Genomic DNA, 22,458 nt, shown 5'->3' with positions numbered 1-22,458 from the left:
CAATTTATATTTTTTTATTTGGGATTATACTCCATTTTGACTTTTTCTACTTTAAAAGACATTTTCTTGGAGTTCCTTTGTGACACAGTGGGTTAAGGATGCAGCATTGTCATTACAGTGGTTCGGGTCACTGCTGTGGCATGGTTTGCTCCCTGGCCCGGGAACTTCTGCATACTGCAGGTGCAATAAAAAAAAGAGTTCTCTTTTTCATTGCTGTTTCAAAGACTAATATTATAATATCTTCTTAAATAAAATAAAATTATTAGTAAGGATCTTGAGTCACGTTAATAAAATTATTCAACACAGATTTATTGGGGAGTTCATGCTGTGGTGCAGCGGGTTGAGGAGTTGAGGATCTGGCATATTCTCTGCGGCTGCATGGGTTTGATCCTCAGCCCAGGGCAGTGGGTTAGGAATCTGGCATTGTTGCAGCTGTGGCTCAGGTTGGATCCCTGGCCCAGGAAGTTCTATATGCTGCAGGTATGGCCAAAAAAACCTTTTTTTTTTTTTTTTTTGGTTTTAAATTGAATAACTACCCCGAATTAGGTACATTTTAGACATGGAAAGAGAAATAAATGGTGTTTTCTGTCTTTCACCGACTTCATTGTCTGGGATGTAAACAATTTACCGTAATAAATTGATTAGTGTTCTAATAGTTGCATGAAAAAACCCTATGGGAATGCAGAGGGAGAAACTGTTATTCAGTTAGAGCAGTTTGGAAATAACATTTGAGCTGGTCCTTGTAGCATGAACATAAAGATTCCCATTGTGGCTCGGTGGGTTAAGAACCTGATACAGTATCCATGAGGATTTGGATTCGATCCCTGGCCTCGCTCAGGCGGTTAGGTATCTGGCATTGCCGCAAACTGTGGTTAAGGCCACAGATGTGGCTGGGATCCTGCGTGGTGGTGGCTGTGGTGCAGGCGGGCAGCTGCAGCTCTGATTCTACCCCTAGCCCAGGACTTTCCATATGCTGCAGGTGTGGCTGTAAAAAGAAAAAAAAGAAAGTTGTCTGAGGGAAAGAAGAGGTGGGGAGGGAACAGGCATGGCATTCTCCCTGTCCTTTTAAAAAATGCTCTTTTTAGGGGTTATAAGCTTTGCTGTATATGGAGAGCAACAAAGTTTATCAGATGACTGTTAAGGATGACTAAAACGAAAGCGTTGTTAAGGGGAATTTGTGTGGTTACCTTTTGAAATCAGGTTTTCAGCACACAGAACTGAAAAGTAGTTAATGGAGGAGCAAGCTCAAAATTGTAAGGAGGTGAGTCAGTTGCATCTGCATTTGTATAAACAGCAAATTTGCGGACCTTAAGCTTTAAAAACACTTGTGAAAAATTAGTTAATGTAGAACAGAAGATTCTCAAGCTAATAGTTTGGGGGGAAATCCATTTTATCCTTAATTGGAAGATTGTCAATAGAAAGGGGCGGGAGTTATTCTCAGTTGCTTTCACATCATCCTTCTTAAAAAAAGCAAGCACTATGGGGGTATCTTCTGATGATTCTTCACTTTTTCAAGATGTCCTCACAGGGGAAGGCTTATGCAAGCTGCACTCTGATCTCATTTATTAAGATATGTGGTGGTCACTAAATGCCATCATGTTTCTGACATGTTTATTCCTCCTGCTGATTTGCTGACTTTTCGTTGTTGTTTCATGTTATATTGAGAGCTGCTGACATGACAAAATCCCAAGAGCTATCACCCCTGAAAGATGTGTTCTTGAAGAGTGAGGGCTGCAGGCTCTCTGGAGTCTATCTCGTGCCTCTTTATACTGGCTTATATTCATGAAATGAGGGTTTATTCTTAAGAAAGAAAGAAAGGAATATATGCTGTCCAGGCACGTCTGTCTGATCCACGCAACAACAACAAACTCGTGTTGAGTTAAGCTTTCACAAAATCAGGAAAAGCATCAGCTAGCAGGATTATTTCTTAGGCATGTTTCTCTTCATGTGCACCTTTGATTTAAAAATCACTCTCCTTTAGGTTTTTATTTCTTCAAAATGACCAGTTGGAAACTGACCTTCCTCTTCTGGTAATAAGATTGCTGGTGCTGTATACATCATAGAATTGCAAGAATTAAGCAACAAAGTCCATAGAGTATTTAGAACACAGTAAGCACCGATTAAATAGCAGTTATCACTCTTGCGGTCACCACCCCCAGGGCCACCATCACCAACACCATCGTTGTCATTCTTTGTAAGTGCTCACTTTCACATTCTCTGTTACAGCAGAGTCACGAACAGGTAATGAAGAGTAGCCAGCTGGGTCGCAGATCTCAGGAATTCAAGAAGCCCTTCAATGTCCTGGACAGAGAAGGATGTGGCCCAGGTTGCGTGCTCTTTGCTGCGAAGACAGTGTGTGCAACCCCCAGAATGATTATAAAGCCCTGCCTTGCATGAAAGGCCATGGCATTAAAAAAAAAAACTATTCCTTGAAAGACATGGTCTTCCTGAGGTGTGAGAATAAAATGTTATTGAAAAATATAGAAAAGTTACCCTATTTCATCAATCCTAGGTAAAAAAATGTGATATTCTCCCCCCCCCCCTTTTTTTTTGTCTTTTTGCTATTTCTTGGGCTGCTCCCGTGGCCTATGGAGGTTCCCAGGCTAGGGGTCGAATCGGAGCTGTAGTCTCTAGCCTACGCCAGAGCCACAGCAACGCGGGATCTGAGCCGCGTCTGCAACCTACACCACAGCTCACGGCAACGCCGGATCGTTAACCCACTGAGCAAGGGCAGGGACTGAACCCACAACCTCATGATGGTTCCTAGTCAGATTCGTTAACCACTGAGCCACGATGGGAACTCCTCTCCTTTTTTTACTATTAATTTATTTTTTTCCCCACTGTACAGCAAGGGGATCAAGATATCTGGAATCTAATATCCAGCACAAATGAACATCTCCACAGAAAAGAAAATCATGGACTTTTTTTCTCCTTTTTATGGCTGCACCTGGGGCACATGGACATTCCTAGGCTAGGGGTTGAATTGGAGCTGAAGCTGCTGGCCTACGCCACAGCCACAGCAATGCTGGATCCTTAATCTACTAAGCAAGGCCAGGGATCAAACCCGCATCCTCACAGAGACAATGTTGGGTCCTTAACCTGCTGACCCCTAATGAGAACTCCTGATGCAGTTGTTTTTTCATGTTTCGTTTTGTGTATTGAAAACTGGCCTATTACAGGTGAACACCTTTGCTACCTTCTTGGTACCATTGCTACCTTCTTGTGCAGGAGAATAACATGAGAATTGTGCCTCAAATCTGGGAGCGATGTGAAAGATAGATTGGAGAGGGTGTTTGATTTCTTTTTTAATTGCTTCTTTTTTGTTTCTGTACTACCTCAGAACAATCACCAGCCTTCAAGTGTTATTCTGTTGAACAGTTTTGCCTAACTGCCTACTCTCTCAACTTCTCACAGAGCTGTTAGCTCAGTTTTGCTAGTCATCACTCTGGTGTACTAAGCTGAATGCCTAGACGTCTGACTCTACTACCTAAATATTTCCCAGGCTGCCAAGACCTATCCCTTCTGCTGATATAGTGTATCTGTACCAAATTTGGGCTTTTTTTTTTTTTTTTTTTTGTAGGTAATGGTATTAGTTTTTTAGCCCTGCTATAACTTATGCTTTGTTCCTGTCTTTTGCTTGTTCAAAAAGATAATTAAAATGGACCCTTGGGAAAATAATTGTATTGAATTACTGTATCCAGAATAATGATATATGAATCCAAAAGGAGATGACTATCCAAGTGATAGAATAAAACAAGAGGTATTAGTTAAGACACAGTAAGTTTTGCTTCTTACAGGAAAAGTTTCCATCTGTTTGACTTCCCTTAAAAGACTGTATTCTGAACCTGAATTTCCTCGTATCTAGGTCATAAAGTAAAAAACAAAATAAAACATTTATTCCTGTTCCACTGGAATAGTATGGTCTTTTGGCTAAAACTTAGAAACTAAAAGCCTGATATATATCTGTTTGTTGTATAGACATCCTACATTCAAGTAATTAGTAATTTGGAGATAACAGATTGTGTGCCACCCACTATTTTTTTTTTTTTTTTTTTTTTTTTTGCTTTTTAGGGTCGCAGGTGCAGTATATGGTAGTTTCCAAGCTAGGGGTAGAATTGGAGCTACAGCTGCTGGCCTACACCACAGCTACATCAACGCCAAATCAGAGCCATGTCCATGACCTACATACACCACAGCTCATAGCAACACCAGATCCATAACCCACTGAGCAAGATCAGATATTGAACCTGCATCCTCATGGATAGTACATGGGCTCTTTACCACTGAGCCACAGTGGGAACTCCAGGAAGAATATAATTATCTAAGCCAGTTACAGTCTTATCCATTTGTCTTTTTTTTTTTTTTTAATTTTTAAATTTTTTTATTTTTTGTCTTTTTGCTATTTCTTTGGGCCGCTCCCGAGGCATATGGAGGTTCCCAGGCTAGGGGTCAAATCGGAGCTGTAGCCATTGGCCTACACCGGAGCCACAGCAACGCTGGATCCGAGCCGCGTCTGCAACCTACACCACAGCTCACGGCAACACCGGATCGTTAACCCACTGAGCAAGGGCAGGGACCGAACCCGCAACCTCATGATGGTTCCTAGTCGGATTCGTTAACCACTGCACCACTCCTCATTTGTCATTTATGATACGAATGTCACTAATGTTTTTTCTGAGACCTGCTTTTTAAATTGTTTACTTTTATCACGACCCTTTGGGTGTGATCGTGTGTGATCATGCCTTTGGAAGGAATTGGTGTTTCTTTTAAGAGTGAAATGGCAAATTTTGTTGAGAGAGTATAGAATAATTTAGAAAGAAATGAGTAATTTCTCCCATTTTTACTATTAAGTTATAAGCAGTTATTTTGAATGGTAGTGTGAAAAAGTGTGTGTATGTGATTTAAGCAGAATGTTGTTAAATTAAGAAAAATTAATGAGGTAATTTCTCTGGAATCCTGCATTATGGAGATCAGCTGATTCAGGAGGAAGCATTTTCCTGCATATTAAAAAGCTGTAAAGATTAGAGAGAAGAAGGATGTCTAGTCTGTTCAACTTCAGAGCAACCAGAAAATTTATTTCCCAGCCCTCTTAATTCTTATTCTAATATAAAGCTCACACTTAATGAGCCCTAGCCCTGACCTGGGCAGGTGCTAAATATTTTACATACCTCATGCATTTAGTCCTCAGTAGTCTGTGACATGTAGGCTAGGTGTCGTTTTAATCACCTGCATTTTACAACATAGAAACTGAAGCTCTGAGGAGTAAAGATGAGGTTGCCCCAAGATGAGATTGTTTGTAGCATTCAAACTCCTTGATGTCTGGCTACAAATTAAGCGTCACATTACACGGTTTCCTTGTGTTGCTTTATTTGCCAACATTACGCGTTATGCCTTGCATCTATGACAAAGCATTAGAAGCCCATGCCCTACTTTTAAGTGTGAGTATAGAGTAAAGGTATTTCAGGCCTTGTGGATCTTAAAAAAAAGAAGAAGCCTTTGCCCATGTGATATTTGTAGTTGAATTGGGTATGCAAGTCACACACTCCTGAGTAATTAGATAATGACTGTGTGATGGTTTATTTATATACTGGCTCGGAGGAATGTGCATCCTACTGCACCAACCACACCGTCCCACCTTTCCTCTGTCTGTAAGTTTGAAGTACAGGGTTTTGCCATCCAATGTGGGCTTCTTGGATGGTCATAATCACTGAACTAATTCCTCTTCTTAAAACTTATTTTTAAAACATGTATTTTAGGGAGCTCCCTTCATGGCTCAGCTCAGCGGTAACAAACCCTACTAGTATCCATGAGGACGCAGGTTCGATCCCTGGCCTCACTCGGTGGGTTAAGGATCCGGTGTTGCTGTGAGCTGTGGCCTAGGTCACAGACATGGCTCGGATCCTGAGTTGCTGTGGCTGTGGTGTAGGCTGGCAGCTGTAGCTCTGATTAGACCCCTCTCCTGGGAACCTCCATATGCTGAGGGTGCAACCCTAAAAAGTAAACAAACAAATTTAAAAAAATGTATTTTAGTGTTGAAGAGCAAAACATTTTAAGATAATAGTACCCTGGATCCCGATGTCTATTGAAATGCGTATTTTGTAGCGACAGGTAACTTAACCAAATAATTCAGTGAACCTTTGCTAAAAACCCAACATGGGCTAAGTACTATGCTGGATGTCAGGGACTGGCTATGTGGGGCTAAAGATAAATGGAATTGTAGGGTAGATACTGAATGAAGCACAGGGCCTGGTACGTTAAAAAAGCACTAAGACATGTTTACTGAAACTGTGTTTCAGGAAACAGAGTTGAAACTGGTCTGTCTAAATTGGGCAAATTAGTTAATGTGCTACGTTTGTTTCTTCATCAGAGACAAAGGGTAATAAACCCACATCAGAGGGATTGTTGTTAAGATTACATGAGTTAATAGACAGAATGAAACGCCAACCTACTGAATGGGAGAAAATATTGCAAATGATATGACCAATAAGGCGTTGATACCCAAGAATTATAAACAGCTCATACAACTCAGCATCAAAATAAACAAGCAAACAACTCCATTAAAAAATGGGCAGAGCTGATTAGACATTTTTCCAACAAGGAAATGGAGATGGCCAACAGCACATGAAAAGATGCTCAACATTGCTAATCATCAGGGGATTGCAGATCAGAACCCCAGTGAGATACCACCTCATACCTGTTAAAATGGGTATAATAAAAAAGAACCCAAATAAAAAACTGGTAGACGTGGAGATAAGGGAACCCTCATATACTGTTGCTGGGAGTGTAGATTGGTACAGCCAAGCCACTGTGGAAAACAGTATGTAGCTTTCTTAAAAAACTAAAAGTAGAACTACCATAGGACCTAGCAATTCCGCTCCTGAGTATATATCTGAAAAAAACAAAAACACTTATTCAAAATGATGTATGCACCTCAAGTTCATAGCAGCATTATTTACAATTGCCAAGATAAGGAAGCAACCTAAGTGTCTATCAACAGATGAATGGATAAAAAAGATACACACACACACACACATACATACACACACACAAAATGGGATATTACTCAGCTATAAAAAGAAGGAAATTTTGCCATTTGCAGCAACATGAATGGACTTGGAGGGCATTATGCTAGATGAAATAAGTTGAACAGAGAAGGAAATACTGTATGATATCGCTTATATGTGGTATCTAAAAAATACAAGCTAATGACTATAACAAAATGAAGCAGATTCATAAAGAACAAACTAGTGGTTACCAGTGGCGGGGGGTGGGGTGCAATAGGGGGGTGGGAGAGTGGAAAGGGCAAACTTTTGCATAAGATTTGCTCAAGGATTTATGGTCCAACACAGGGAATATTAGCCAATATTTTATAATAACTCTAAATGGAATGTAATCTTTAAAAATTATGTAACATATATTATTTAATTTTAAAAAAGAGATTAAATAAGATACAGAAGTATGCCCAGGAGTGCGTTTGGCACGTATCAGATGGTTAATAATTGTTGGTCCCATAGTGAAAAATAAAAAACACATTTCCCATGGAGTTCCTGTCGTGGCTCAGTGGTTAACGAACCTGACTAGTTTCTCTGAGGATGGGGGTTCAGTCGCTGGCCTCGCTCAGTGGCTTAAGGATTTGGTGCTGCTGTGAGCTGTGGTGTAGGTCACGGATGCAGCTCTGATTCTACCCCTAGCCTGGGAACCTCCATATGCCACCAGTGCGGCCCTAAAAAAGACAAAAACAAAATCACATTTCCCTATTCTTAAGCAGTGTCAAGGTTTAGAACAGGGGATTCTTATGCACTGGAAAGTTGGCCTTTAGTGGTCCTATCCCTCTATTTGCTTTAAAATTCTATCTGAGCTTCACTAATAATCCAAAGGGATTTGGGACTCTAAGAAGAAAACACACATATGTATAAACATGCCCACATACTCTCCTGCTTCTGCACCCATACTTAATTTTTTTCTCTTGTTCACAAATGTATTGCTCAATACCATCAGATATTTTCACATTTAAATGTTTTCCGTAATAACAAGAGAACATGGGGAATGAACAGAAGGAGCGGACTTATATTATTGGATAAAACTTTGATACAGAAAGAGGTGTGTAGGTATTGAAATTTCAACAGCTTGATTTTTTTCTCCCTTCTACACATCATATTGTTCGTATAAACAGATTTGTTGCATGTTTTCCTCGTGATTGAAAATAGATGGAAATTAAGCTGAGTGATGCCCAAGGGATGTGATGCACACGTGACATAGGCTGCTGTTTGCGCCTCTTTTCGCAGAATGCCACTCCTTTTAAAGAGCTTTTTCCTTTCTTTCCTAATAGGAACAGAAAATGCTCTTTTTTGTTTCCTTCTAGAAAACAGTGAACTGATTTGTTTTAGTCCTTGTTGCTGTTTTTAAGAAAAATTGCTGGTGTCAAGTATACTAGATGCAAAGCTGAGTTTTCACTTGTTAAGGTCAATTCATATTTTAATGATGTGTTTTGTGCTTGTCTAGCTTCAGATTGAACCATTTAAAACATTTTGATCTCTAGACTGATCATTTTATACATAATTGTTTAAATCCCATAGGTCATTTGATAACCTTTCTGTATTTTTTTGATTTTTTGAATGCCTTTGTTTGAAAGATTATCATATCTTCAATGCTAAAAATGCCTCACATTTTATGGAATTGGATTTGAATCATTAAAGGATAAAATGCTATGACTAGAAGGTGGCATTAAAAGTCAGAAACACTTATTAGCTTTAAACCATTACTTTCAGCCACACATGTTCGACCCTTTTAGAAATACTTCTGAGTTAAAATTGAAATGTCAAATAACATAAAATTTAGAATACACATTTGGTTCAGTATTACCATCGTACAGTATTAAATATTAAACATTAATTTATTTCATGCTGCTGGCAGGACACAATGATTCAGTGTTTAATGAAAAACATATCGTCTGTTTGATGACTCCCATGTATTGTATTATAACTGTGCATGTTTACTTACGATGGATTAAGAGGCTTTGTTCTGCTAGTGCATCCTTATATATGATTTATAAGGAATGTATGAATAGACATATTTCATAAAATCTATAATGAAAATCCACAAATTGTATAACTTTTGGGAAATATGTCTATTTCTTCTATGAAAGAAATTATTTATGAAAAGCTTCCTGTACCTCATATACGACAGTCCTTACTGTAACCCAGGCCTTGATAAAACTAGCTGCTTTTCCCCAGTGATAGGTTTTATGTAGGTATTAAAATCTTCCTATAAATGAGTTTGAAAAAATGCTGCTTTAAATAAAGGGAATGAAGCTATAACAATAGAATGTACTAGCTGGAGCAGAATTAACTAGAAATCTTTAACAAAGAACAGATTCATTTCAGCCTATTTTAGAGTCAGTATAGTTACACATAGGATTTGATTATACCGCTAAATGTGTGATCTTGGGCAAGTTACTAATGTGTCTGTGCTTCAGTTTCTTCATCTGAACAGTGGATATAATAATAGTTCCTACCTGGAATAGTATACCTGGACATGCACATGGTACTTGGCAAACACTACCTAAGTGTCATCTTTTGTTATTATCATATATAATATGTGCAGTCATTTAGGGAGTAGGGAAGTGAGAACAGAGAAAGAACCATTCAAAATCAACTGAAATAGCACACTGTCAGGGAATTTTCTAGGGATGCAGGCTCAATGTTTTTGCACTTGAGATGAACTCTGATCACAAACTGATAATATTCTGTGGAAGGTGTCTTACTTATCTCCACGGGTTTGCCTATAAATATTTCGGAAGACAGTTACTACATGAAATGAGCTCAGTTACTTTCCATTATGAGAAAAAATTATTGTCCCTCTATAAAATCCCTTTACCTCACCCACAAACCCCAAATCCAGCAACACAGTCCCTACCTCCAACTCAAATCTTTGTTGGTTCTATCTATTGATTTTCTTCGAATTAAAAAATCACATCTGAAACAAATTTCTAGAACTACATATAGGGTTTACTTTTTAGAAGCTCTTAACATAGTTGGCATTTAGGTTTTCATTGTAGTTTATTGATCTCTTAAAGCCATTAGCTCTCATTAAAAGATGACTACCTTTTTTGTTTTTTTTAATTGAGGTATAATTGACATAAAACACTGTATTAGTTTCAGGTGTACAAAACAATGATCCAATATTTGTATATTTGGCAAAATTAATACCACAGTAGATCTAGTTAACATCTGTCACTATTTATCATTATCGAATTTTTATTTATGATGAGAACTTTTAAGATTTTCTTTTAGCAACTTTCATATATGCAGTACAGTTATTATTAACTGTAGTCACCATGCTGTCTGTTACATCACTGACTTATTTTATAATTGGAAGCTTGTACTTTTTGGGCCCCCTTCACCCATTTTGTCCCTTTTCAACCCTTCATTCCTGACAAGCACCAGAGTGTTCTCTGTATGTATGAACTCAGTTGTTTGTTTAGTTTTTTTTTTTTAAGATTCCACAAATAAGTGAAATCATTTATCCTTTTCTTTCTGACTTATTTCACTTAGCATAATGCCCTCAAAGTCCATCCGTGTTGTCTCAGATGGCAAGGTTTCTTTTTCATGGCTGAATAGTATTCAGAGCATATGTGAGTATGTGTGTGTGTCTCTTCTCCCTAACATTTATTTCTTGTCTTTCTAATAACTGTCATTCTCAGAAGTGTGAATGACTTTTTGTGGTTTTGAATTGTATTTCTCTGATGATTTGTGATGTTGAGTACATTTTTATGTGGGTGTTGACTGTCTTTGTTTTCATCATTTTTGGAAAAAAATGTCTATTCAAATCCTCCGCCCAAATTTAATTGGGTTGTTCATTTTTTTAAACTTGGTTAAAGGAGCTCTTTATATGTTTTGAATATTAACCTCTTATTTGGTACATGATTTGCAAATATTTTCTCCTGTTTGATAAGTTGCCTTTTCATTTTGTTCATGATTTCCTTTGCTGTAAAGTAGCTTTTTAGCTTAATGTGGTGCTACTTGTTTAATTTTGCTTTTGTTGCCTTTGCTTTTGGTTTCAGATGGCTGCCTTTTTAATGTTTGATTGAGCACAGTTTTATTTACAGTCTAAAATTTCAGGAGTTCCTGGCGTGGCGCAGTGGTTAACGAATCCGACTAAGATCCATCAGGTTGCGGGTTCGATCCCTGGCCTTGCTCAGTGGGTTAACGATCCGGCGTTGCCGTGAACTGTGGTGTAGGCTACAGATGTGGCTCGGATCCTGAGTTGCTGTGGCTCTGGTGTGGGCCAGTGGCTACAGCTCCGATTCGACCCCTAGCCTGGGAACCTCCATATGCCGCAGGAGCGGCCCAAGAAATGGCAAAAAAAAAAAAAAAAAAAAAAAAAAAAGACAATAAATAAATACATAAAAAATTAAAAAGTAAAATTTCGTAGTCATCTTTAAAATTGCGTATCAATTTTTTTTCTTGTTTTGTTTGGTAAAATTCTAATCTTTCAATTGTTATTTAATTTCCACTTCATTTAGTCACTTTCTACCATTTTGGCAGTGTTATAAGCCAACTGACTATTTCTGATGTTATCATTGGGCTGCTTTTGGGTTATTAAATGTGCTGTGTAAGTGTAATGGTGTCTTACTGGTTTTCTGTGAACAAGTTCCTTTGGTCTGGTGAAGACTTATTTTTTGAAATAAAATATTCTCTTATGAAATTTGAACATTATCTGCCTTTCCACACAGCTTATGTGGCACATTGTCTGCCTTGTGTGCTATGGTTTTGTAGTCTCGAAAAACAGTGTTCTGAGCTTAGTTGCTTTTCTTTACATAGATATTCCGTCATAACCAGATTTGTCAAGAAACAGTTGAAGATGTAAGTATTGGACTATGAAAATGAAATTTCCAAAGGTGTCACAGAAGACACAAGGTGCGAGTAGCTTAGTGTCGTCAAATTTGTAGAGATAGGTTAGACTGGAGAATCAAAAGAGGAACTTGTCAATATAGAGAAGTTTTTTTTTCTCTTGCCTTTTCTTTTTTTTTTTTTTTTTTGGTCTTTTTTTTTGTTGTTGTTGTTGTTGTTGCTATTTCTTGGGCCGCTCCTGCGGCATATGGAGGTTCCCAGGCTAGGGGTCCAATCGGAGCTGCAGCCACCGGCCTACGCCAGAGCCACAGCAACGCGGGATCCGAGCCGCGTCTGCAACCTACACCGCAGCTCACGGCAATGCCGGATCGTTAACCCACTGAGCAAGGGCAGGGACCGAACCCGCAACCTCATGGTTCCTAGTCGGATTCGTTAACCACTGCCATGACGGGAACTCCCCTCTTGCCTTTTCTAGGGCCATTCCCGAGGCATATGGAGGTTCCCAGGCTAGGGGTCTAATCGGAGCTGTAGCTGCCGGCCTACACCAGAGCCATAGCAACGCAGGATCTGAGCCATGTCTGCAACCTACATCACAGCTCACAGCAACGATGGATACTTAACCCACTGAGCAAGGCCAGGGATGGAACCCACAACCTCATGGTCCCTAGTTGGATTCATTAACCACTGAGCCATGACAGGAACTCCCTGAGAAGTCCATTTTTTAAGTGCAGTTTTATAGCAAGATTTTTGAGACAGTTTCACAGATAGGTATCAAGAGAGAAAGAGAAAGGGGGTTGATGGGAGAATGAAGAAGAGGAAGGGGGAAAGGAAGGCGTTTAAATTTACCCTGCAAGCACTTAAAATTATGAATGGACTACTCCATCATGGCATTTGCCAAAAGCAGCTCAATTTAAAGGCAGGTGACCAGGGAACAAATTTGACTACCCGGGGGAACCACTCTCAGCAGAAAAGACACAGCATTTAATATAGGAAGGACAAGATCTCTTATCAGAAGGGGAAATAACTTGCAAGTTCATAAAAACATTCTATCTAAGAAACAGATAGACGAGGACGTTGAGGCCAAATTGCTTACACGACTTGCCCAGAGATGTGGGTCTGTGATCCAGCTTTTCAGAGGTTTTCAGAGAGAGGAGGCGTACGCACGTGGAAGCTCAGGAACATCTCTGATTTAGGACAAGAAGTCTTTAAATGCAATTCAGTAATTGATGGCGGAGGAGATGACTCCGACTAAGCTTTATCAGTAAACCATGCAGAAGAGGCATGTGAAAACAGGCACTTAGATCTGAAGTGAAGTGAAGTTTCCAGACTTAGATAAATTAGATGGTGTATTTTGATTTGGCCAGAATTACTTTCCAATAAAATAATGTCTCTGGAGAAGTTTCAAACTGGAAAGAAGAGCAACTGGGGGGATGAGGCAGAAAGATTTCTTGTGAAATCTTTTCAAAATCCAGAACCAGTGTGTCAGAGCCCAGCTTCTGTTTTGTGGCCAGACTTCTCCTGTGTCTGTTACATTGGTTAGAGAGCATGATTTGATTATGCGGTCAAGAACAGTCTGGGCAAAATTGCTAAGTCATCCGTTTTTGTCTTATTGGCCCAAGCCTCACTTTCTCATGGTTATTTTTCAGTATTATGAAACAATTTAGCCCCAGATACCTCCTTAAGGACTCAAGGTCCTAATCCTTTACTTCAAAATTTATTCTCAAGAGAGATACCCTCCCTGCCTATTAACTACTTAGATTGAAACCCAAACCTTATGTCAAGAGAATGAATCCGTCTGTAACTTTTGACTTTCAGCAAGTTAGTGGGAGGGATTTTGGTGATGAGGGAAGAGTAAAAGCAAGCAAGCAATCACTCAGGAAAGCCCAGTGTTGTTTTGAGGGAGCTTTGATCCGTAGCAGCTAGGCAGGCCAGGTCATAATTATCCAGACTCTACCACTACCTGGATTCTTTTAGGAGGAAAAGGCTACTAAAATTTTTCAAAGCAAACATGGTAACCCACTAGACTTTATCCCTGTGAAAGAAAATAGGTGACCCTTAGCTAGAAAATAAAAAGTCGTACTGCAGTTTTTGTTTTCTTTAAAAAGCATTTTCAGGTCATGTATTTAATCATAATAAATGAAATGGGGTTTTTTTTTTTAAGCATGGTGCCTGTAACACATAAAATTTGAGATCTGGGGCTCTAGATATTTCTTCCCAAGCTGCACACGTACTTTGAAATGCCGTTGCCTGCTGGAGTCCACGTCTGGCAATTTGTTATACTGAGCGGCTAATTTTTCAATGTGATTCCTCTCCGGGCTGAGTGCAAAGTCATAGAACACAACTGACATATCGGAGTAGCAGCCTGAATTCAGATTAGGTGCCAAGTGAGTTTACAACTGTGTAACCTTCAGGCTTAATAGGGAAGTTGTTTTAGCATTTGGGCTGTTAATTCATTTAGTGGTGAGACATGTAGTCTGGGTATTTGACATCTATATAACTAACCAAGACATATGCTGAATGCCATTTTCTCTGTAAAAATAATTTAATTATCGGAATAATTGGAATCTAGATATCTTTACTTCGGTTTGAGATATTACAATCGTGTTCAGCAGTGTACAATGTTGGCATCAGGAAAATTGGGCTTGAATTTTGGCAGAAACACTGTGTCATTTGGACAGCTCTGTGCCTCAGTTTTTACATCTGTAACATGAGGATGCTAAAAATAGCAACGTCATAAAGCTACTGTGGGGGTGAAATAAAATCATAGATATACTATTAATGCACATTATAAAGTGTCCGATAAGTTGTACTTACTGAGTTTGATGGCATTCATTTATGAAAATGAACCTTTTTTGATCATAACAAATATATAATATTTGATATGAGCAATTCACTCTTCATAAGTTATACTTGCTCTGAAATAATATGAAGTATGGATTGATATTCTCCACTTATGATAATGACTCTACTTTAGAAACCTCATTAAATGGAATTGGTGCCCTTTCCACTATGACAGGAACTCTAGCTACTCAAATAGACTCAACTGGACTGTCTAGTAAAACAGTGTGTGTTTACACTCCAGGTAGGGTCTTATTTGAATAATTAGAGCAATGTCCAGTCCCATATAATAAGCACATTTCCATGGTTAATTGTTTATATTAATAATCTTAATTCAAAATAAAGAATAGTATTAAACATCAGATTGTATAGGATATACATTAAATTATCCATTTTTCCTTTATTGTCTCATAATATATAATAGGTATACTTAAATATTTTTATGATAAAAATTTTTTGTGTAAACAGGGTTCTTGATCATAATTGCAGGCTGGCGTTTATGAACTAGAGACGTACATTTTTGGAAGTGCCATTGTCATCAAGGGATTAAACTTCTTTTTCACAAAATCAGTGGGGCCCCTTCAAGCTCCACCCTCCTAGCTAACTGGAGTCTTGATCTCGGCCTCTTCTCCTTTGCTGGTGGCTGCCTGGTTCTTGGCATGTTCATTTTGGGTATACTGCTGTCAGCCTGGTACCATCTTGGGTGCCAACATCAAGAAGGTAATTTTTTTTTCTTTTTTAGGGCCACACCCACAGCATATGGTAGTTCCCAGTCTAGGGGTGGAATAGGAGCTAGAGCTGTCGGCCTACACCACAGCCCCAGCAACACGGGATCCGAGCTATGTCTGCGACCTACACCACAGCTCCCGGCAACTCCGGATCCTTAACCCACTGAGCAGGGCTGGGGATGGAACCTTCATCCTCATGGATACTAGTCAAGTTCGTTACTGCTGAGCTGCAGCAGGAACTTCAAGAAGGTAATTTTATCAGAAAGAAATAAAAGTCCTATTTACCTACTCTAGTCCCCACCCAAACCCCATCTCAAGTGAAGATCACACCATGATATATTGTCTTTTGTTTACTTTTTTAAGCTAGTGGGAAATAAATTCCTTTGATTTCATATTACAGTTGTCTCTTGGGTCAGAATATCTCATCAATATTAATGTTCCAGCTCAAATGAGAATGCTATACTAGTGTGTAATTCATACAGGGCACAGGTGGCAATGTGATCTTCAGAAGGTGAAGGCCCTAAATCCCTTAGGTTATTAAGCAGAAACCCTCCCATTCCCTAATTATTTAGCCGTTTGTTAACTGCAGAGTGAAAAAGATTGCTCTTCAATTCAGTCTGGTCCCTTGCATTTGATCAAAAGCTCATCACCCAGTTATCTTGTCATGAATGAAGTAGTACCTTTGACTCTTTTCTCATTTGGATGTGAAATTGTTAAGGGAAGCATAGTAGCTTGGCCATCACCTCCCACTTTCCACTTTCATTTTGTGGTAACCTCTCAGGCCTTATCGTCTGTGGAGTTGCTTGTTCTTTTTTACAAGCTGTATCAGTGGTTGGTTCCCATGTGAGTGGGGTCAGCAGGCCTCATGGCCACTACTTCCCTGGAGTAAACCTTTGTTACACATTATAGATCTTGTGATAACAAAACATAATCAGGGGAGAGAGGGCCATTATTTCTTTTTCTTTTACAGCACATCTCCGTAATGAGTTTATTAGAGAGGACTTTGAAATGTATGAATTTCCATATGTATGTCTGGCTAGAGAAAATCCTCATTCATAAATACCCTTGACTTATGAAATAAAGGAAGTAATTATTTGCAGTGTAGGAGGATACACCATAGTACTCCCTGTATCTTTGCTTATTTCACTGAAGTATCATTAATTTACAATGTATTAGTGTCAAGTGTATAGCAAAGTGATTCAGTTACACACACACACACATATACTATTTTTTTTGCCTTTTCTTGGGCCGCTTCCCTCGGCATATGGAGGTTCCCAGGCTAGGGGTCTAATCGGAGCTGTAGCCGCCGGCCTATACCACAGCCACAGCAACTCGGGATCCGAGCCATGTCTGTGACCTACACCACAGCTCGTAGCAACGCCAGATCGTTAACCCACTGATCGAGGCCAGGGATCGAACCCGAAACCTCATGGTTCCTGGTTGGATTTGTTAACCACTGTGCCATGACGGGAACTCCTATATTTTTTCTTTTCTTTTATGGCCGCACCCATGACATATGGAAGTTCGCAGGCTAGGAGTCGAATCAGAGCCACAGCCACCAGCCTACACCCCAGCCACAGCAACTTGGGACCTGAGCCACGTCTGCAATCTACACCACAACTCATGGCAACTCTGGATCCCCAACCACTGCGCAAGGCCAGGGAGCCTACCCATGTCCTCATGGATACTAGTTGGGTTCGTTTCTGCTGCGCCACAACAGGTACTCCGTGTACATATATATTCTTTTTCAGATTCTTTTCCACGCTGGGTTTATTACAAAATATTGAGTATAGTTCCATGAACTGTGCAGTAAACATAGTATTCCTTTAAATCAGAAACCTTCCTGAAACTTAGATTTCCAACCAGTGAAGGGAAGGGAAAGGGAAGTTTGAGTGTATCGACCCTATAGTTTGGTATGACTGGGAGCATCCTAGAGCTGCAGGGCTCCAGTCTGACACACTTGAATTGGTTAAAAAGAGATACAAGGTATTTTTCTTTGCAGTCAAGATATACACTCTGTCACAGTAAACAGTTTAAGAGGATGAATGACTCAGTGCATACCAAGGAGAATTCCTTTCAACCAAGGAAGCCACTAGCAAAGTCAGGAGGGTGTTTTTTTTTTGGCAGCAGATAGACCCCAAGTTCATAATCCCGTTCTGTGTACTAGCTGTGTCTTCGGACCAACCACCTGAGCTCTAACCTGTGAAACAGGGATGGTCAAATCCTCTTTACAGGTTTGCTGTAAGGGTAATCAGATATCACAGGGGAGGAACATAGAAAAAGTGCTCAAGAAATGTTAGCCTTCAGGAGTTCCCGTGGTGGCACAGTGGTTAACGAATCCGACCAGAAACCAATGAGGTTGCAGGTTCGATCCCTGGCCTTGCTCAGTGGGTTAAGGATCTGGCGTTGCCGTGAGCTGTGGTGTAGGTGGCAGACTCGGCTCGGATCCCACGTTGCTGTGGCTCTGGCGTAGGCCAGTGGCTACAGCTCCGATTCGACCCCTATAGCCTGGGAACCTCCATATGCTGCGGGAAGCGGCCCTAGAAAAGGCAAAAAGACCAAAAAAAAGAAAAAAAAAAGAAAAAAAGAAATGTTAGCGTTCAATGTAAAAAAAAGATACGCACTCTAGGCTTAGTGAGACCAAAAGCCCCCGTGTTCGTGGATGCATCTTACCTTAAAATTTAGCTCATAAAACCAGAGCTAAATTCTGCCCTTTGGCCTGCTGGCTCACCTTGATCCCACATTCAAGCCTCAAGCAGTTTCCACCAGCTGGCTTCCTTCTCTTTCTAGTCTGGCCATAACCATTTCCCCAAGGTAGTGTGTTAATTAAGAGACCTGGTGGGGAAGGCAATAGAAGCCAACTTTGGTTCGATTAAGTAAAAGGAGTATTAGTTGGGTGGACCCTGCATTATTTTGTAAGATCAAAAGCATTCCTTGGCTGACCTTCTGGATCTACCTGCCTCTCCTCCAGAGTGTCCTCTTCGATGCCACCACTCCACCAGTGTCCTGTCCCTGAGCGGCTCCGTTTCAGATCTCTCTACCCTAGGATGGGAACCTATTTGGACCAGTTTGGGTTAGGCATCGGTCACGAGGGTCACATGGCTCAGAAATGAGCATTTGGTAAACATCTCTAGAAAAGGGAGATTATTAACCCAAGGCCCCGATCTCATGACACGACTGCTCCATGGTCCAGGTGCTGAACAGTCTTTGTATTTCTGATGTTCCTTCTGCTTTTGACCCTGCTGTCGGTCGACCTCTTCTCAGTGCAGCTCACGGTCTCCCTCCAACATGATGCCTTTCCTGACCATCTCATCAGAATCCCAGCCTTCTCCTGCTCTCCCACAGCGTATTGCCGTTGTCTTTCGTTTAACACACACTATCTTGCATTATTTTGTTGTTCCAATCAACTGAGACGTTGACTGCTACTGGACAACGATTTCACTTCCTTTCTAACTGCTAGGAAAGTCAGGGCTAAGGTTTACATTTAATTATTATGGCTTTCCTTAGTAAAAAAAAAAAAAAAACCAAAACTTTTTTTTGTTGTTTTTTGTTTTTTAGGGCTGTACCCAAGGCATATGGAGGTTCCCAGGCTAGGGGTTGTATCAGAGCTATAGCTGGCAGCCTGCACCAGAGCCACAGCAGTGCCAGATCCTTAACCCCTGAGCGAGGCCAGGGATCGAACCCACAACCTCATCGTTACTAGTTGGATTCATTTCCACTGCACCATGATGGGAACTCCAAAAAAAATTTTTTTTAAATATGATTTTTCTCTTTGCTTCCCCTTTGCTCCCTGTCTTTAGTCTTTGCCATTGTGATATGATCCTTGATCTTATTGTATCTACAGTTTTACTTTATATAAACAATTTTTGACTAAGGAAAGCCATAGTAATTGAATGTAAACCTTAAACCTGACTTTCCTAGCAGCTAGGAAGGAAGTGAAGTCATTGTTTGGTAGCAGTCAACATCACAGTTTATCAGAAGCACAAAATATTTGCTGAACCTAAGATCCTGAGTCTTTGCGTTTTGGGATTTCTTCTGGTCTGGGTTTCCTATTTAAATGCTGATTTCCTTGTCCTAGATAATTTTTTTTTTTTTTTGGGTCTTTTTGCCATTTCTCGGGCCGCTTTCGCGGCATATGGAGGTTCCCAGGCTAGGGGTCGAATCGGAGCTGTAGCCACCGGCCTACGCCAGAGCCACAGCAACGCGGGATCCGAGCCGCGTGTGCAATCTACACCACAGCTCATGGCAATGCCAGATCGTTAACCCACTGAGCATGGGCAGGGACCGAACCCGCAACCTCATGGTTCCTAGTCGGATTCGTTAACCACTGCGCCACGACGGGAACTCCTGTCCTAGATAATTTTAATGCACCTCATGTAATTTTACTCTAGGCTTTCTCAGTCTCTTTATGGAACAAACTAGAGCACCAATATGATTAAATAACCAAATGAAAAACAAATGAATAAATTAAAAAATAATTTTATTACTACTGTCACCAAAAACAAATGCATATTCTGGTTAGGAAAACATGGCTAAATTAGTAGTGGACTGATGCCTTGGCCGTCTATGTTATTTGTGGTTACCTGGTTGAACTTGCACTTACAGAGCTGAGAAAGCTGTAGCTGTAACTTTGCATGTAGTTGGAGTATTCAGAGCAAAGTATCAACATGAAAGAATCCCCTCCTCATTATCACGCATTTAAGTTCTCAGTGGTTTGTTGGTGTAGAAGGAGCGTTAATTAGTTAATGTTAATGCAGCCAAGAGCGATATAGAAATATTATAAGGCTTACTCAGAATTACAACATTTTTCAAACATTTTCTACTTTAAATCTCAAGTTTTAATCTCTTAGATATAAGTTGCTATTGTTGCTTTTGTGTGTGTGTGTGTGTTTTGTCTTTTTAGTTGCTGCACCCACGGCATATGGAGGTTCCCAGGCTAAGGGTCCAACCGGAGCTGCAGCCAGAGCCCCAGCAACGCCAGATCCGAGAGCCATGTCTTCGACCTACACCACAGCTCACGGCAATGCTGGATCCTTAACCCACAGAGTGAGAGCAGGGATCGAACCTGCAACCTCATGGTTCCTAGTCGGATTCATTTCCCGGGCATCATGACGGGAACTCTGCTATTATTTCAATGAGATATTTTCACCTAATTTATAAAATGTCTTTTTCACTTGTCTCTCCCCTTTGGGGTTGAGGATTATCCAGAGAGTATTGATTGTCTGCTCGTTTCTTAATAGAGCAGAAACTGTATATTTTAGCATGTTCCAAAATATTTTTATTCCCAATTTTTGTTCTTATTTTTAAGCTTCACTTTATTTGTGATGAGATCAAAAGAAAAAAAAAGTTAGTAACCGTTTACTTCCTTCAGGAAGTTTATAGATTCCACGTACTTGGTCTGTTTGACCATAGCAGAATTTATGAAAATCTGAAACATTAATGATGCCTGAAAGGCAGGATGCACACAGAGGTGAACCCATTGCTTGGCCAGATAGCAGAATTATAGAAACTTGAAACTTCAGCATTTTGAGGATCATTGAGATACCATTTTTGTATGCATTCAGAATAGTTCACAAATAATGTTAAGATGGAATTCACATAAACCCAATTCATATTAGAACTGAAATTTTTTTTCTGTTGTAGCTAGACAATAAATAAAGACATGTTTAAATGTTTATCGTAGACAACAGAAAACACTGGAAAAATCTCATAAAAGCAGCGTTAGTACTGTTTTCTGTCCCTTTTTATAATGCCCAAAAATATGAAGCACAAAGAATTTGATTATATATGCAGGACTACTCTTATGGTGTGTGTTTTATATCTTCCATTGCAGACTAACACGGCATCTGTCACTGTCACATTGAGTTAGCTGTATTACATATCACGGGTGGCTTTAAAGCTATTTTCCATTAATAATGAGGCGTTTATAAATATGAAACTACATGCCTATAGTGTATACCACTGGTGCTTTCAGTTTGCTCTTTGGCGAGAATTAAATCCTATCTATAAGGTTTCCAAAGTGAACAGAGGAAAATGATCCAGAAAATCAGGACTTCTTTCACCTTCGCAATTGGAAGCCTCATTCTCTCCAATGAAGTGAGTCAGCATTTCAGAATTAAAAATTCTACTGTGCAGATAGTCTCACGCTGCATTTGAAATGGGGTCACTCAAGGAGGTGAATTGTGCCGTGCATTTGCATTTAAGTGTCCTTAGACTCTTTCAGGTGTGGGCGCTGAGTGATGGCAGCTGATTCGTGAACTGTAGCTAACCCCTTTCACGGAGTATTTTAGAGCCCAATAAAAACGTAGGAAAGTGTTCTGTGTTAATGTTTCCTATGTGTATGATAATAAAGTATTTTTTTTTCACATGGAAACTAGTTTAGCAGGAATTCTCTTCATATATATTTTTCTTTTTATCTGTAATTATCCTTCTCCTAGACCGCAGGGCTAGGCAAAATCTGTCACAGTGGTCGATTGAATCCATGGTTGCCTGGACACACGTTTTAAATTTGATGACATGGAAGTTTGCATGGGCAGAGTATAAAGTTCTTATTGATGGTAGGCTGTGTTTCAGGTTGTATGTCACATTAGATTGAGAGATTCGTTGGCTTTTATGCTTAAAGATAATCATCTTTTACCTCCAAATTATAGAGAAAGAAAGATTTAGAAAACCTTGAAAACATTTCTTTCTGATTCAACCCTCACCTGTGGTGTTCTTTATCCATGAACCAAGAATTCTTTCCACACCAGCTTTTCAAGGTAGGAATCAAAACAGTATTGAAATAGTTAAAGTTTTTCCTGAGACTTGCAGCATGATTTCAAAAATAAAAATTCAGTGTATGGACAAACTAATGGAATAAACATAGCCAAGACTGATTTTGAAAGTGAAGTTCAGGAAAATTACCAGAATATGTAGGAAAAAAAGATTAAGTAATGGATAATTTGGGAAATAAAAGATTTAGGGGTTAATATCTAGGGAAAATCAAGATATTTTTATTAAGATTTTTATAAGCAGGTAATAGTCAAAACAGGGAGATGAAA

General features: G+C 39.7%; 1 protein-coding gene and 2 long non-coding RNA genes across 4 annotated transcripts in view; all 3 read left to right on the top strand.

The window, feature by feature from the left end:
* The window catches only part of SMYD3 (SET and MYND domain containing 3), a 752,343-nt gene that overhangs the window by 237,961 nt on the left and 491,924 nt on the right, over positions 1 to 22,458 (top strand). The window contains exon 6 of one of the 2 annotated variants that reach the window (XM_084978703.1): positions 2,227 to 3,675. Coding sequence (XP_084834829.1) covers positions 2,227 to 2,397 — 171 coding nt within the window. The 3' untranslated portion in view covers positions 2,398 to 3,675. 2 annotated transcript variants of the gene reach the window in all.
* On the top strand, positions 4,041 to 7,052 carry LOC146398857 (uncharacterized). The gene is made up of 2 exons (XR_014817532.1): positions 4,041 to 4,109; positions 4,447 to 7,052. It is a non-coding gene; the product is annotated as an uncharacterized LOC146398857 (long non-coding RNA).
* On the top strand, positions 19,001 to 22,062 carry LOC146398856 (uncharacterized). Its single transcript, XR_014817531.1, has 2 exons — positions 19,001 to 20,120; positions 20,346 to 22,062. It is a non-coding gene; the product is annotated as an uncharacterized LOC146398856 (long non-coding RNA).

This window comes from Sus scrofa, chromosome 10 (genome assembly GCF_054392235.1).
Source record: "Sus scrofa isolate SSC_HxYL_T2T_F1_AM1 chromosome 10, Sscrofa_HxYL_maternal_Yorkshire_Landrace_v2.0, whole genome shotgun sequence".
NCBI lineage: Eukaryota > Metazoa > Chordata > Mammalia > Artiodactyla > Suidae > Sus > Sus scrofa.
The sequence above is the reverse complement of the archived record's forward strand: the minus strand, read 5'-3'. Positions and strand labels throughout refer to the sequence as shown.